This window comes from Botryllus schlosseri, chromosome 4 (assembly GCF_051294905.1).
Source record: "Botryllus schlosseri isolate E-star chromosome 4, Bs_hap1, whole genome shotgun sequence".
Lineage (NCBI taxonomy): Eukaryota > Metazoa > Chordata > Ascidiacea > Stolidobranchia > Styelidae > Botryllus > Botryllus schlosseri.
This window is the reverse complement of record NC_137239.1, coordinates 9765120-9783320: the sequence shown is the minus strand read 5'-3', so window position 1 is coordinate 9783320 and position 18201 is coordinate 9765120. Positions and strand designations below refer to the sequence as shown.

Genomic DNA, 18201 nt, shown 5'->3' with positions numbered 1-18201 from the left:
ATCAGCTAACCTATTGGGCTTTATATATTTGCGAATCGTATTTCAAGCAAATCTGCATCTCCAATCACTAATCTAACCCTGATTTGTCACAGTCAGAATGATGTTTCAACCATTCAAATTCCATGTTATTGCATGACATATTTTGTTTTGCTGATACAGTAGTGTCCACTTCAATCTTGTAAAAAAAGAGATTGGAGGAGCTATAAAGACAACAGAAAAAACGAAATTTGGACCTTAAATAAAGTGTGTGTGTGTGTGTGTGTGTGTGTGTGTGTGTGTAGGGGTAGGGGTTAATGTCTCACCTGTCATGAACATCACCGGACGTCTCTGGTAACGATTGATTTTCAAAAGTAGCCTTTTTGACACTCCGGTCCACATCTACCTATTCCAACTACATTACAAAAATTTCTGGTTCTAATTACAACAAATAAGCAGCATTGACGGGCTTATCACAAATCCAGGTCTACGCATTTGTTTATTAAATGGAAATTGTAACCATTTCTAATCGATTTTGTATTGACAAATTTTTACCAATGCAGATCTCGTAAAAGTTCTGTTTTAGCATATCTGAATAAACGAAGGTTAAGACCACCAGTTGTCCGATATTCATATTTGTTAAACACACTTAAATTCATCGTCCACAAAGTCAGCATCATTTATTGTACCCTTGATGGAAAATCATGAATTAGACCCGCCCCAATAAAATGGTATTTCCGTTGAACATCACAGATTGCGTTCGGATGGAATATATTTCCAGATTTAGCTTTTATTAGATTTGGCGTTATCTATAGCGACAATAAGACGTAAATGTTGAAATAATTTCATAAATTTCTTCTCTCGTCTCGTCTTGTATCTTTGTAAAATTGTCAAATTCGATTCTCGCATATTACTCCATGTACAGAGTGAGTGCTTACGTAATTCGATACACCGGCGCCCGCACTAGAATCTTTTCTCACTTGTAAATAAAGGCAGTCGTAGGACGGGGTAGCTGTGGGAGAAGATGGATGCCATTGTAATTGACTTCGGTATACTTCAATTCCAGATCTGTATAGCACATTCGATGTCTGGTAAAAAGTGAATGAATAAAATCCGGAATATCACCTGTATATTTCTCTTGGAAATAAATTATTCTTAGTCACCAGTGTACTTTATTCTAGAAATAAATTGAAATAAAATGTAGTATTGGAATCAAAGATGGAACCATCCCTATTTATTCATTTAATCAGATATTTGATATCGTTACTGCCGGATCGTATACAAATATACCTATTTTATAGGATTAGTTCGAATGTAAATAGACTTTACTATCCGGATAACCGATGTATCCGTATATCTGGAATTTATCTAACCGATTAACCGTATAGGAACTGCTAAGTGAGCCAATCCATTTCCGGAGGTTTGCCTAGGCTGCGCGCACCTATACACGCTCGACTTAGAAAATGAAATTACTACCCCAGCCGCGAAATAACAGCCCTGAAACTTCGCACAGAGTTGAAACCCATAATCCGAATAATGGATATGAAATCTCTCCCGCTATGAAACACCTTCATGGAAACACGTCGCAAACATCACCGATATATATTCGCGCGCAACGCGACCAACAATTTTGAGGTTTGACACATATTATCGACTGAGAACTCAGGGAGGACTATTCCTCCACTATATAATCATTCATCATATGTCCTTACTACACCATCCACTGCCACGCAATTTTTCTTCAGGGCCCACCCTACCGCTCCCTCAGCATTTCCGCCTCCCCCCTAAACGTCAAAATCGTCCCTTGGAGGCGCTTGAGCCCAAAAAGAACCACTGACGTAATCGGCAGCGATTGCGATTACTTTCAAATCACGCAATTACGATGACGATTACAGAAATTACGATTTCGATTACTCACCAATGTATTTATTTTTCTTCTTCGAACTTGAGCCTTGAACTCGTGTTCGAAGACAATATAACGATTGCGACGAGAAGGACCCATAAAAACACAAGTTTCTATTTAAATGTGACGTCATTCACTAGTTTTGTCACGATATATCCATGGTTCAACTTTGTTGCTGACGACTTCCCGCCCACAACGATTTTCATTATAACAGCAACCAGGGCTGAACAAAAGCATTCGAGATCTCCAATGTGAACGGAGTAGTAATTTTCACGATTCTAGTCGAGTCGAGTTATGAGAGATGATTTTTCAAGTACTGAAATTTTTCGTGCCACTAGGAGTTGATTTATCCACAAGAATTCTAGTTTAGTTAGATACTATATCCGCTGTGAAAGCCCGAAGCCACGATTGGTGAATCGCAGCATACGAAAAATGTCAGTATGCGTCTCAGCTTTACCGAAACCACTCTCTGGCCACGTATTTAGCTGTGGCCTGCCACAAATTCATCATTGCCGGCCACTAGCTCATGACCAGTCCGTGATTGGCGCCCATCTAAATTGTTGTACCTATAACCCGATCAGAAAATACCAGAAATCTTCAGCAGCAAACGAGTCGTTGATAAACCGGTAGCCTAACGAAGTGAAACTATAAAACGGCAGTCGCGTCGACTTGTCTCGCGAACGGCGAGAGATCTCAATTTGACAGACATTGGTTGAGTGGAATGTGACCACTCGTGGAAATCGTTTAGCTACAGTTAGAATACGGTAGCTTTCTGGCAGGGTTGTAACCAAGTCACAAGGCTCCGAGTCACAAGTAAACCTCACTTTTATAGTTTTGACTCGAGTCAAGTGGAGTCAATTTCAATTTACCACTGAGTCAAGTCCCAGTCCAAGTCACCGAGAAAATGGTCGAGTCTGTGCCATGGTATCATGACTCGAGTCCGAGTTTAAGTCAATGTGTTGACTGGTGAGTTTCCAGTAAAAGTTTTGTTAAACCCGCTTTTTATGTTTGGTGATATCAAATGTTTCTCATTTATAATATACTAATTTCCTCAGTTTTAACAGTTTCTGGTCGCATTTTCAAGTACTAGTACCAATAGACGTAATCCCAATAGTGTGGTTACTTTTCTATTCTTCGAAATTACAATGAAATGTCGGTCTTAGCCGTTTGAGTCTCGGGTCATATGACTTGGTTCGAGTCATGCGCAATGACTCGAGTCCAAGTCGAGTCAATACACAGATTGACCGCAGTCGAGCCGAGTCATTTCCGTATTTTGAGAAAATGACTCGAGACAAGTCGAGTCATCAGAAAATCGTGACTCGAGTCGGACTCTAGTCGAGTCATGACTAAAGTCATTACAACCCTGCTTTCTAGGAAAATAGTTGCTGTCAATAATGTTTTCACTCCTTCACGTTAATTTGAGAACACAGCGTGGGGCACCTTCAATGTGCCCAGTGAAGTTCTATCTCACTACAGCGAGTCATCAATTTCGACTGCTGCGATTCAAATTTCTAATAAATCGTAAACAATCATTTTAGGCTAGACTTCACCGACATCAATCCAAATTACAAACAAATTAAGTCGATTCGCTGCAATAATCGGCTTCGATACTATATCTTACGCTTCCAGCCAGAACTGTAAATATAAATTGAAATCACAATATTTGATTGTCAATTGCACCGCACAGCTGCACCGTACAGCTGCACCGCAAGAAAACAGCTCGAAGCTCAACAAGCACTATGTCGACTCATGATGATGATCGCCTTTGATTGATCTCACCAAAGTATTTTAGTAAGTCATGTATCATGATTAAGCATCTGAAACAGTGTTAGCAGCAGCTTGCAACTCTAATATTCTGAGATAAATTCCGGCGGAATCGTGATGCATGATATCGTTTGCTTTTGATTGAAAGCTCTAAAATACGTGAAGTTATTGGAAACGAGCCAATGTAACTGCTTGTCTCGCAGCTGCAGTGTTGCGAACACAGCGAAAGTCGCTTTCCTCATTCCTATGTTATTAGAAGATAGATTAACTCTATTACTGTTTCACTCAAAATAATGAGTCATCTATACTAGTTGTAGACGACTATCTCAGACTGGTGTCAGCCGAAGATATTCGGGAGTTTAAATCAATATATTATTCAACTGTACATATGTCTACCAAACAACTTAATGAAACATGACACATTTTGAGAACTGTGATTTTTCATATTAATTTTATGGCGAACAAAGGCAACTTTTCATTCCTTCCTGGACCATGATCAAATATGCTACAACATCGAAACTTGAAATCAAGTGACATGTGATGTTAACGGTGATTGTGACAACAATTCCCATAGCGCTCATCTGCACCTCGTTAGCATCTTGGGAAAAGTAAGAGTGATGTATATAAACCTGTTTTATTCTAGTCGATGCCAAGGAATATAAAATAGGTTAAAATCGATGTAATCAGGTGTTGGTCAAACGGTTCATCAACTTCTTCAACCCTGTTTATCTGCAGATATGAATGTCCGAGAATGTTTAATTTTTCAGCGACCCAATGGTCAATACATTGTATTGCAACAATTGATATATTCGTATTGCAACAAGAGATTCACAATAGCCTGTTCAGGTCAGCGTACGACAGAGCTGACTATTTTGAACCATATTTGTTCGTTGTCACACCAGCATCAGGAGGAATTCAATATATTATTGATGGCTTACGATTGATGCATCTGTGCTTTGAAGATGAAAAATCACAGTGAAGACATACGTGTTTGGCACGAGATCTCACACACAATACCATGCCAGTTTAAACAAATACGGATTACTTATGCGAGTGGAACTAATCCTGCAAAGTTGGTCACGCAGGACTTTTGTCTTCATAGCTATATATATATATGATGGAGTCGTTGTTGGGTATTATACTGCACTCTATTTTCTATGCAGAACGGTGTTTCAGATATAATGACCAAAGCTAATACTTATCCTACAGAAAAAAAAAGAAACTCAACTGAGTGTCGTCTACATCGGGCTGTGCAGAAATATTGTTATGTAGGCCAGTGGTACTCAACGGCCGGTCCGCAGACCGCCGCCGGTCCGTGGCAAGTTTTCTGCCGGTCCGCCTGATACATTAAAGTTTTATTTCTAAATTCTATGATGCAAGAATTTGGACCCCTGTCCATTAATTAAAGACATAAAACATAAAATCTAAAATTTATTGTGTCGAGCGTATTTTTGTATGGGGTCGCAATATCGAGTTCACGGTATGCTTTGGTCGTGGGTCACAATGGTGCAATTGTTATAAGAAAATATCCTACCAATCGCTTGGGACAAGAAGCTACAGAGCCCTTTCGACATTGTAATTAAACAAAAATTGGTAGTATAATAGAGCCTATAGCAAATACCAAAGTCGCTGAATCGCCCATAAATATCTAGTATCAATAAGGCATCATCAAATGAAGATACAATATTACAAGCAAGTTGCAAGCAGTTTTCATAATTGAATTTGAGGTGATTTTGGTTTTTGAAGGTTCACCGGTCCGCAACATTTGTTTTGAGGTTTTACCGGTCAAAAAGGTTTAGAACCACTGATGTAGGCTATACATGACAATAAGCGGCCCTGTCGGTAACTTCCGAACACAGTTACTGCAATTCCAGATTTTGATTGTGCTGACGAAGGGTTTGAGTTTACGATGCAAGCAGGGCTATGTAGTCAGAGTTGGTGGAGTCGGAGTTTGGCAATTTTTGATTAATGGAGTCGGAGTATGAGTCGGAGTGTCTTATTAGTACGCCTTGGACGCGAAGTCCAAGTCATGAAAACTATAGTGGCTGGAGTCGGAGTCGTGGTAAAAATACTGACTGGATTCGGAGTCGTATGGTTCGTGAAAATGACCCTGACTCCGACTTCGACTACAATTTCTTTATTATGAAAACAATTGCTTACAAAGCTATCTTCAAATTACCAATAATAACTAGAATATGATTTTTATGCACCATCAATCACTGTTATTATTACCGATATTGCTAAAATTGGACATTATTTGCAAATTGCAATTGGGCTGCATAGAGGGAAAAATCGCGATATGAATCTTCGCTATGCGATCACAAATTGATGCAATATTTGGAATTATACCACGATACTGTGACCAAGTAAATATATCGTCCGGTTTTGTAAATTTCTTCAATTGATGTAAATATATCAAACGCTGCTTCCCACTTGACAAAAATAAAAATATTTTTAGTTTAGTTCAGCTGCTTGGGTCGAACAAATGATTAAGAAAGACTGCAAGTCCTAGTCCTTGAATACTTGACCAAGTGCATGTAGATAGACATATGCTATTTGACTTTCTGACCAATGTTTACTAGTACTGACAGTGTGTTTTCTTGTAATCAGTATTGCGTGTAATGAGAAAATCAGTAAGTTACCTCTCTGTATTAGTTGCTGACTCATACACAAGAGCTACACTTCGATTGCTTTATCTACATCAATGGTTCCCAACCTTTTTTGACTCATCGCCCCCTTTTGAAGCTCCACACCGATCATCGCCCTGCAAATATTGGGAACCGAAAAACAGCACTTCGTCAGGCCCCCCACAACGTTGGTCTTTGGCCCCATAGGGTGATAATCCAGACCCTCCTCAGTCAGTGGGCTTTTTGTCTCTACATATCGACTATACCCTCTACTTTATGTACTGATTGGTGGTAATCACCGTATTTCCCCAAAACGTGCGAAGCGCGAAAAATTTATATAATTCATGTTTGAATCGGTCAATATAATCGGGAATTGCATATATATTGCTACCAATTTTATATCCTCTTTCTGCTCACGTAATCAGATTTTCCGGTAGAGCTGAGTGTGGTGTGTGTTGGAAAAGGTAGTACCCCTAAATAATAATTAAACATCTTAGGGCGGAATCGTTGCGATATTGACTTCGTTACATGATGCTCTTTCCTGACCTCATATATCTGCTGCGTCAGAATATATGGAAATCGTCAAAGCGTACCAAATTAAAAGACGAACATGATTTCAAATTGATATTTCTTTACTGGCAAATAATTTTTTCTTTGCGGCATGGCATTTGTCCTGTAGGGTTAAGGTCGCCAGGACAGGAATATTCGGCGCCAGCCATTGAGGTGCCTATGGACAATTAAACATATATGTATCGAAGTTTTCGGTCAGCACAAGGGCATTTCTTCCCGGCCAAGGTCTTATCGCTGCTGGTCGTTCTGGCACACTTCTCGGAGTCGCATGTTACATGGCCTTTAACTTCATATGTCTTGGTGCGTCGTGACCCAGTAATGGCCGACGCCGAAGTCTCCCATTTCCATAAATCATTCGAATTTTTGTTGGGTGACGGGTACCCCAAAATCAAGATATATGAAAATATTAAATCGCGCCCAGCGCGAAAAATTTTGGGAAAGTTGCATGAATCTCTAAAAAATTACACGATAATTTATGTTAATTCACGACATAATTTTAGGCCCCCTTCGAGTTCAGGCCCCCACCCCCAATTGGGAGGTTTGGGGTGCGGCAGTTACGGCCCTGACTCCGAAATAGCCGTTTTAACGCGCCATCGCTTCCCTATCGCCCCCTTCGTTGTTTTCGCCCCCTATCGCCCCCCTGGTCCGTTTTCGCCCCCTATCGTCCCCTTCGTTATTTTCGCCCCTATACCGCAAAATCACCCCCTGGGGGACGATATCGCCCACGTTGGGAACCACTGATCTACATTTTAACAGGGTTGTAATGACTCGAGTCATGACTCGACTCGAGTCACGATTTTTTTGTGACTCGACTTGACTCGAGTCATTTTCTTGAAATGGGAAAATGACTCGACTCGACTCGAGTCAATATTTGGATTGACTCGACTTGTACTCGAGTCATTACGCATGACTCGACCCAAGTCATTGACTTGGCTAATTTTATATGACTCGAAGACGAAGAAAAATCGCGAATCGTAATGGCTAGATCAACGCATCTGACGAATTCTGCCGACATCGCTATCTGTCACCACTTCTTTCGTTGCACTAGTCTGATATCAGATAGGCCGCCGTAAAAACAACAAACAATGGTACATAGTTGCAATGCATTGTACAAAATCATCCAGTGATGAAGAGGTAATAGATCCTCCGCAATCAAAGTACCGTACGCAAGACTTTTCAATTATACAAGCAAAGAATCGAAGCAAAGTTCAATTAGAGCCAATGCAATGACTCAGATGGTTAAGTACTTGGAAGAGACTTATAAGCTCATGTGTAGATTTGAAGGCGATGATTATTTGCATTTTTGGGCGACTAGAAAGAATGAGTATCCAATGCTCTTCAGTGAGGTTCAAAAATGCTTGTCAATTCCTGCATCTAGTGCACCAGTGGAAAGTGTATTCAGTAAATGTGGATTCATTCTAAGGCCATGCCGCTTTAATATTTCTGAGGGTCTGGTATTTTTGAAGTGCAACTCATCATTGATTTGATCTGCCGTCTGTGAAAACACACAATACCCTCCGTCCATTTGACGTTTTATTAGGTATTTCAACTGTGCACGTGAGTAACAATGAATGGCTAATGTTGTGTGATGTTTGTACAGTAGGGTTGTTCAAAAATAACTTCTTTTTTATATTACTTGATGGCTACTTGATAAAATTGTTATGTTGCATCAAAAGAACACTGAATCTGGTTAAATTTTGAAAAGTAGAATCAATGATATGAGAAGAGAAAATTTTGGATTTGAAAATTAATGGAGTACTTTTAGTGAGAAATTCTTTCTTATATTATAGGCTAATTACATACTAGTGGTAAGCCGACTATTTTTTCATATCCAAAATATCCTACTCTGATAACTTCGCTTGTTCTTGTTGGAATTGAGCCAAATTTGCTATGGATCATATTTTTACACAATCTAACAATATCATGAGGTAGCCAGAACAATTCGAAAATCTCTATTCGTAATTCATCCAAATTTTCTCCCTGAGCATTACTTTCTACCGGTCGGAATTGAGCCAAATTTGAGTTTTTTTTAGGCAATCTAACAATTCTAAGAAGTAACCGGAAAATTGGAAAATATGTTTTTTAACAGCCCCAATTATTTATCCAATGCTGTAACTGCGATGTAGTCTGTAATGCAATTGGGAGAACCTTTAGTAATACCAAAAGGTATCTGTTATTTGTCACTGCACATAGCTACATGCACGCTTTTACAGCATGCTGGCCTGGTGAAAATACCCCTACATAAACATGCATCTGTTGATTCTTTATCACCTTATTTGTCGACGTGAATTCGTAGGTTCTCTATCACATAGTATGTAGACTTGAATTCGTTGGTTCTCAATCAGCTATTTGTGAGCTGTCGTCGATGTGGTCGTAATAAAAACTGAATGCTTGTATTTGCGATGTATCAGATTGACTAGACAGATATTTGATTTTAAGTTCTAAGATTAGTAAAGTTATCATATTGGCGGCCTGTCCCGTCCATCTGTAGCATCGGTAAATGAGGCCAGGAACTGTCCGTAATCTACGAAAATACAAATGTGCCAAGACTCTGGTAGGGACAAAATAAGCATGTTAGGCAAGCAAGGAATTCGATATCACCCAAGCAGGATTGAAAACATTGGATCAACATGACTTCAATACTGTGACTTGGACTCGGAATCGAGTCATGACACTATGACTCGGACTTGACCCGGTAAACGGTGACTTGGACTCGGACTCGACTCGGTGTTGAATTGAAAATCACTCGACTTGACTCGAGCCAAAACCACAAAAGTAAGATTGACTCGTGACTCGGAACCATGTGACTTGGTTACAACCCTGCATTTTAATAATACAGGATTGGATCTATGTCATCGTTGAATGATTCATACAAACTAGGGCAGTGGTTCCCAACCTGGGGGCGTGAAACATCTTAAGGGGGACGCGAAGAAGCGGCGAAATGAAAAAAATTTTCGCGCTTTGCGCGATTTACCTCCAATTAACCTGTGTTTCTCTATCTATTAACCTAATTTCATATTTTTTAATTCTCTCACCAACATTCATAACCTTCCATGCCATCAAACAATCTGTTGCGGTTGCTAGCATCCCGGTTGGATTTTGTGATATGACAATAAGGGGGGGGGGGGGGGGGGGGCGCGAAATTTGTCAATATCATGAAGGGGGACGTGTCTTAAAAAAGGTTGAGAACCACTGAACTAAGGTATTTGAGAGTCAATAGTATAAAAACTTATAAAATATGAAAAAAGAAAGGATATTTAGAAAGGCATTCTTCCATGTTGATTGTATAATGAATAATTCTGTGCCACAATGAAACATTTTTGCATGCCACCGTCTATTATGTGTTTGCATATCTTTAATGGTTATATGATAGTCATTTAACCGTCATTGTGGCATATAATTTTCCAGGTAAATTGGTAATACTGTTGGAGTCGGAGTTCTGTTAAGAAAATAGTTGGAGTCGGAGCCGGAGTTGAAGTCGGTACGTTTAAAGACTAACGAGTCGGAGTCGATATATTGAAAATGAGTGAGTCAGATTCGGAGTTGGAGTCGGTTGAAAAATCTACCGACTCCACAGACCTGGATGCAACGAGTCGAGATGTAGGTAGGCAGGTAGGAGTAGGTGTACGTAGGATATTAGATAAATGCTAAATACCCATATATAAAGAACATGGCTTATAGTCCCATCCTTTTATGGGTTTTGTTTGTCCAGGGAATGATATCAGTCGAACCAAAGGGGGTACTTTGCCTCTACCAAAGTAGTGGTAAAAATAGTTAGACTCGTTTAATGATATGTATCTACTTAGGATGATCAATTTCGACCATCGTATTCGGTATTGATTGAATGCGAGAAGCATCCATGTCATTACCGTGGTGCATCAACTAGATCGAATAGATTAGCGAAATTTCTTGGGAAACGATCTAGTTTGGTAAAAGAATCATGAAATGGAGATACGACATTCGGCTGAGATGATGTACCATCATTAATTGTTCCCGAGATCTCAGTATGATCAACTTTGTGCTATGTCGGATTTTATAACTGCGAGTCTACGACCAGGAATAATAATATGTTTCTGTCTCATAGAGGTCATTATTGTTCTCTGCATAATGTTATCCAATTATATTTGGAGGTCAATCCCCGTGCTTGTATTGTGCTTGCGCTTAGTGTCGGGCAACCAGCAGCATTTTGTTTGCAAAAATCTGGAAGACGTTTTCGTGGAAAGTGGATCATCTGAAGCACAACCCCGATACGGTCAAAAACAAGGAGCCCCTAGTAAAATGGGGGCACCAGGTGTCCCTGGTCCAGTGGGAAGTCCAGGTAACGATGGCCCACCAGGAACAGTAGACTACGATCGGATAAACGAAGTCATTCGCACAGAGGTCGATAATAGTAAGATTGTGGCTATCCTTGAATTATATAAAACTTGTGGTAACGTAGTAGTACGATTCAATTCTAGACTTGGCGGGAATAAAGTCAACAATTGCCGAACTTACAAGAAATCTCTCAGTCATAACATCAAGTATGGAATAAACATATCGAGCTAAATATTTTATTATCATCGCGGTACCTTACGATGTATATAATTACAAAAAAAAACATATTCAAGTATACAGCATAGGCTGTTTGATACATGAAAATTATAAGAAATTATATCGGTTCGATTAGTAGGCATTGGCGTCGGAGTTTATGTGGGAAACATCTCCTATACTTCGCTAATATCCAGGTGATGCCAATCGATTGAGAATACAGCTGTATACACCCACCTTCAGGGAGTAAAGTTCATACAGGAGGGTTATCATATTTTAGAATGCCCAATGCAAACTGGCAAATTATCATTGACGATACTCATTTACTAACGTACAAATAGCGGGCTCTATCGAATTACTTGAGGAAGAAGTTGCCACATCAAGGGATTTTTAAACATAATGTCAATTTAATGTTAACCAAAATTAAATTACACTCCTACAAATATCTATAGTTGTATCCAAATTATGGCACTAAATTTGCCTTGTCATTAAGTAGAAACTAATTGTACCTGTTTTTCGCAATGAATTCGCAAAACCATCCTATACTGGATTGTTATCGGTATATTTGAAATTTATACTCGTCAAATGAAAAATTACGACTTCCACATCGAAGCCTTGATATCACTGGTCAACACATACTTAAAGCAGACAAAGTAAGAGTGGTTTTGGGGTTGTGAAGGGCAGTGACTCCGAATAAGACCATACTCTTGATCAAATTGGCCCATGATTTAAAGATAACCAATGGGGCTATTATAACCAAAATCACTCATTTTCGCTGTGATGGTGGATAAAAAATCGGCTCAGTCGTACTAAAAAGTTTAGAAACTCGATATACTTGTTAGTTTTACACAGAGAACACTCTTTTAAATCAAAATACAGCCACAGCACTATATTTAAGGGTATAAGATTTATCATGATTATAGACTTTCACGGATATCATGCATATAAATAAAATTCAGTCATGTAAATAAGTATTTACCTAGATATTCAAATAACGTGGCATTAATTCAATCAGTTTTACGTCAACCACATATTGTAAATTTTAAATAAACAGTTGGAATATACTATTATTAATTTATTTTAAGGCACAATTCTTTTTGTACGATTTTCGCTTGTAAACAATTTGGTGCAGTTTCTCGAAAGGTTCCAGACATGGTATGTCATATTATGTTCATCTCATCTGCCCTGATATCTTTTTTGTTGTTGTTTTGATGTATTGGGGGAACCTAACCCCTTGCTAATCAACAAGATGATCAGGAAATATATCAAGATGACTGAACAAGAAGTGAACTTTTATGCTCGTGTTTGTTCTAGGTTTTCCATATGCAGATACGAATTTTCGGACCAACTGTTTGTACTTGGGTGCTTTGTGATCATCCAAAAAGTTTTATTTACTACATCTTAGGAAAAATTCCATGCAATCAACTCCTTCCTAATATGAAATTGGAATCTTTCATCCGTATTCGAATCTGAAATCTGTCAAAGATACCAGATTTAAGCTTCTCGTTTAATAGGGATACTAGGTATACCCACTTTGTTGACTCACGGTGAAAATATCCATTTACAAGTCAAAGAAATGAGACGCATATGAGTACTTGGTTAAGCTTTTCAGGGACAGATTCTATAGCTTTATACTCCTCTTTGATCTTGCCAGAATGAACAATTGATACAGAAGAATGTGTATTTCCGTGGTACCAAAGTAGAATTGTTAGGCCTGACAAACTGTTTTTTTTTACAATCAAATATTTCGCATCAGGTCATGTTAATATTGATAAAATGACTGAAAATGACATGAGGGTTCTTCATAGTCAATTATCTATTCATGTGCTGATTTTCCTCCTACCAAGTGAAATATCCAAGTGTAAATACCAAAAGTTTAGCTTTTTTAGGGGCATAAATATCTTCTGAACAAGAGCCAATCTGGCAAAACTAATGTGATATTCGTAATCGGCAACCTCGAAAACTCTAGAAACGGCACTCAGATGTTCTGCCAAAATATTCCTTTTCATTTTGTTGACCAGTTTAATCCACGGCGCCGATATAAGTCATAATATATGTAATAAGTGGATTTGCATATAGTCTTTGAAGAACAGCGTAAAAAATTATTCTCATGTTGCCCTACTTCAAACGGGCACCAATCGCTATTTCACAATTATTTATTCGACGTTTGAATCTGCCGTCACGACCTTCTGCACCATGTTAACGTTGAGTGTAGCTCGAATCAGGACCAAAACATCACTTCCTCAGCCCTCATCAGAACGTTGGTGTTCAGCCCCCATAGGGTGATCACTCAAACTTCTTATTCACGACTGAATTTAGATAATAATATTGGTAAATTGCATTTATTACTGTTCATTTTTTACCATATCCTAGGTCACGTATAGTTTACCGATATAGCTGCAGGAGATGGTGTCTGTGAAAATGTAGGGCAAGAATTTATTAATTATAACAACTCAGCTTACTCAGGGCGGGCCCGTTGTTAATATCACTTTTTTTTACATATTGTGAAGTCGAGACCTCCCGTCTGGTCTATAGTCAGAAGATTTTGGAGTCGCCGAAACCTAAAGACTAAACTCAAAAAAAAAACTTCTTTTGTGAGTCGCACACAAATTGTCATATCTACACGGGCACATCATTTTCCTCTGTGGGACACTTGAGAACACTTGACAACACTAAGACTCTTTAGCAACTGAATCAGAGGTGGCCAACCATTTGGCTATTCACAGCCTCATTTCAATTACTTATGTATCCTACGGCCGCATCCCAGTGCATATAGTCGTAATTAACTAACTGGGGACCAAATGCCCACGTCAAACGGACCATGTCCATTGCCGGTGTCATCCGTACTAATCTAATTACTCATATCGGCTTACTACGCGCACCGAAATCGTGAGTAGCCTAATCATGTAATGAAAAGCCACAAGGGATTCGTTATCTAGTCGCGCGAACCGCTAAAAACTTTTCATGTTCATGAGTGTATTTCGTCATTATTATTATAGTATAGTTTCACTGATTACTATTAAATATTTATCCTTTCTCAGCCCGTGTGATCAGATTCACCTGTAAAGTTGATGCAAGTAGTGTCTTCGAAAATTTAGGGAAGTTATCAAAGATGTTCTGCATCTTTGGGTGGGTCAATTGTTATTAGTCCCCAATGCTGCATGTTGTTATTTCATGACCGCCCACCAGGATTGTCCGTATAGTCGAAAGATATTAGATTATTTCAACGTAGGCCTACCAGAAATAAATTTCCTCCGTGATGAGAAGAACACGATTACAAATTGGTGTTTCTTTATGGGGCGTTCCTTTTCCTTTGCTCTTCGCATCTGTACTATGGGGCTCAGATTGCAAAGGACACTACTAGGCCTATATCAAAATTGAGGATCAACTCGCATTCGACCGCACGTAGCTCGAAGAAAATTTCAACAATAATTCAGACCTCTCATTAATTAGGGAGTCAATTCGTAAATTCAATTTGCATATTGATAGCCGCTAACACATCCTAATCGAATCAAGTGTCACCGGCATAATTGTACTTATAATGCCACAGATAGCCCCCCCCCCTTAACTAAAGATTCGATGCTGGGTTAGCTAGACACGGTACTTAGTGGAAAACTATCTCTTCGTAAAACTCGGTCTTTTGGGTAGCCTGAGGGGTTTTCTAAACGTCTCGGTCCTGGAAGTGGTGGGCTATTTCACGTCAAGGAAATAAGCCGCTTCATATCAGCAAATTATTTCTCGATGGTATGATATCCTCATCGCCGAAGCCGTATCAGCTAGTGAGGGATAGTGATATCGGGCACAGGATAATAGCTTACTTTGGACAACACCAATTATATCTTTAAACTGAAATCAGTTTCAGCATTTTAAAATGCTTTACTAATCGTTTTTCCGAAATCAAAAATCAGGTCGCGGACCGCAACATGTGACCTCGCGGCCCGCGTGTTGGTGACCCCTTCCCTAATGTATGATATTACTTGTGCTATTGAATTGTCAATCAAGACCTTGACTATTCTCTTCATTGCAGAAGATGACTGCAGAACACGAGGCGGGCTGGTATATTCTGGGAAATGTTTCACTGTTCCTTATGTGACATCAACACTTAATATGACTTACGATCCAGCCACTGCAGAATGCGCAAAATGCGGAGCTCTATTGGCTGAAATTCATAATCGGGCTCAACAGATCACTTTGATGGATTTCGCTATCACGAAAATTCCAGCTGGTACATCACACGTCTTCGTGTGGCTGGGAATGGAATATAAACACACGGTAGTTACACCAAGTTCTAACCATAAGCCCGGTTCGCATGCTTAAGTCACGCATTGTTGTTTAATGTTCAGTGCTATACTGAGTAAAATCAATCGGAGATCGATATGGTTTAGTGGCCCATGATCTTGGAAAATTCTTGCATCATACAAAATAATATTATACAAAAGATTCCTGCCTCAAAAATACTATAAAGGAGAAATTTCAGTGACGTCAACCTCATTGCATCGGCGACTGGTTTTCTAACAAGGTTTTTTGTCTGCACTATTCTTTGTCATACATGCCCCCGTAAACCTAGTATACTAACATTAAAATTGCATTTTTCAATATATGAGGCTTGGTCCGAGACACGTTAAAAATCAAATGTATGTCGCATTCTAAAAATTTCGATACCCACTGTTGTTCACCAATTGTAATTGTCTCGAAGTTATCTAACTTCGTAGCGATACGTTGTTGAAGTATATCCAAACACTGCGTTTCAAAGTACAATATGAAATGTGCGAAATCCGTGTTTCAGCATCAAAAAACTGTTGGAGTAGAAGTAATATACAAACGACACTACTTGAGTAAGTGAGAAAGTAGTAGCCTACTTGTCTACTAGAGAAAAGTATATGTACTTGGTAACTGACGACTTCGAGCGTTTAGGGGGGACATACGTCGAACTTCATACAGGGGCGCAGAGGCAGAAACATTTTGGATCCACTGCGCTAAGCAATGATAATAGCGTTATCAGAGCGTACAATGCTGCCTTCTGATCAATAAAATAGATGCAGCAATTTCCGTCTGCAATCATTTCTCTTCCAGTATATTGCCTAATGAGTACTTAATTGTTTACAGACTTCAACTCTGTTGTACCGATCCGAAATGGAAACACATTCGAATCAATTTAAATGGTATCAAAGATATCCATCTTCTTCGTCATCATATAAGTACATGATAATGGCAGTGAGAAATGACGGTGGTTCAGATTTCGGAATATATAATCACGTCAAATCAAACACACGATAGGGAGTAATGTGCGAGAAAGATGTCTGATAACTCGATCTAACTGTGGATGAAATACCCTTCGATACCTCCGAACGGAAAAAAAATCATTTAAATCTGTACATATTGCTACATTGTTAATACAATCTCGATTCTGAAAATAAAACGAAATGTCGCTGAACTGTTGTAAATATAATGATGGTATAACCAGGCCCAAACAGCAGTTCGTCAGCCCCCAAAAAGACGTTGGTCGTTGGTCTTAGGGGCCCTATAAGGTGATAAAACAAACTTCCAGACCAGTCCAAACCAGACCTGTCCTAATGAATGTTTTCACCGCTACTTGTGAGCAAAATTTGTTATACCGATTGATGTGCAGGTTTAATTCGACGAATCACGCAACGCGCGAAAATTTTCTATAATTCATGATTGAATTGGTCAACAAATATCGGGAATTGCCTACATCATACTATAAATTTTTATCTTCTCTCTGCCCTCATAATCTGATTTGCGGGTGGAGCGGCGTGAATTAAGTGTTGTCTTCGAATGTGGGGCCCGTAAATAATAATCAAACATATTAGGTCGGACCTGGTGGCATAATGACTTTGTTAGATGATGTTATTTCGTGACCTGTCTGCTATGTCAAAACATATGGAGATTTCCCAAACGTACTAAACTAAGAGACGCACACGACTTCAAACTGGTATGTCCTCAATGGCGAATAATTTTTTTCTCTTCGGGGTGGCATTTGTCTTGTGAGGTTCAGATAGACAGACAGGAACATTCGGCGCCAGCTCTATAGGCGCCTATGGATAACACTGGTCTACGCAATTTTTGCGCCAGGACTTTTTTGGGTCAATTATACCTAATTTGGTGGCGCTGAATACGAATCTGATGTTATTATTGCTCCATCGCGTCACGTTTTTGAGATATTATATATGTTGAATATTTCTACTTTTTCGGGGTACTCAAGTAGATTTTGGCTACTTGCAGTACTTACTGAAGTGGTAATGTTTTACAACTACTTGAACATCTACCAGAAATGTATTCTGGATAAACTAATGACTTTTACAATTTGGTTTTTGTAAAGTAGAAAGTAGTTCAGAAATAATATTGCACCACTGTCACGTGTTAAATTGTCATAAGAAACGCGTAAAATAGCCTCTGAATCACGGTACCCGAGTATATTTTTTCGAAGATTCTGCCCTTGGTTGGTGTCATTATAGTCATTTTGCGTTATATGCGGTGATACATCTTGCGATTTCGTACGTAGTCACCTCCGACTAGCTGTTGAAAGTATGCGACCACCCTTATCCGACCTAATATACTAGATATTTACTGACTTTTGGTAATTCTCAAACCTTGCATTTCGTCTTCCACTTGAAATAGTTCTGACATATCTTAGAAATGACTACTTCTACTTGTAATTGAGAAGAAATGTAAGGCGTTACTGTTGCTACTTGAGTAGCAACGCCGATCACTTCGACCGACTCTAGTTCATAGTAAAATATTACGGCAAATCAGAAACCAACAAAAATGTAAAGCTTTTTGCATTTGGAACTGGCCTTTATTCATGCAACACAC

General features: G+C 39.1%; 2 protein-coding genes across 3 annotated transcripts in view; one reads left to right on the top strand and one right to left on the bottom strand.

Annotated features, from left to right (window-relative positions):
* Window positions 1-18201, bottom strand: part of LOC145438073 (uncharacterized) — a 143810-nt gene that overhangs the window by 61603 nt on the left and 64006 nt on the right. The gene's annotated exons all lie outside the window — the stretch shown is intronic.
* LOC145437007 (uncharacterized) lies at window positions 10670-16801 on the top strand. Its single transcript, XM_080314178.1, has 4 exons — window positions 10670-11230; window positions 11298-11360; window positions 15395-15639; window positions 16474-16801. Exons 1-4 carry the CDS (start codon window positions 10864-10866, stop codon window positions 16642-16644), a joined length of 846 nt encoding a protein of 281 aa, XP_080170304.1. The 5' UTR covers window positions 10670-10863; the 3' UTR covers window positions 16645-16801.

What these genes read in the sequence shown, in the direction of transcription:
- LOC145437007 (XM_080314178.1), top strand. Translation starts at nt 10,864, where the DNA reads ATGTCGGATTTTATAACTGCGAGTCTACGACCAGGAATAATAATATGT. An exon ending in TCGCACAGAGGTCGATAATA is followed by an intron (nt 11,231 to 11,297) that starts GTAAGATTGTGG and finishes ATTCAATTCTAG; the next exon opens with ACTTGGCGGGAATAAAGTCA. An exon ending in TCTCTCAGTCATAACATCAA is followed by an intron (nt 11,361 to 15,394) that starts GTATGGAATAAA and finishes TCTTCATTGCAG; the next exon opens with AAGATGACTGCAGAACACGA.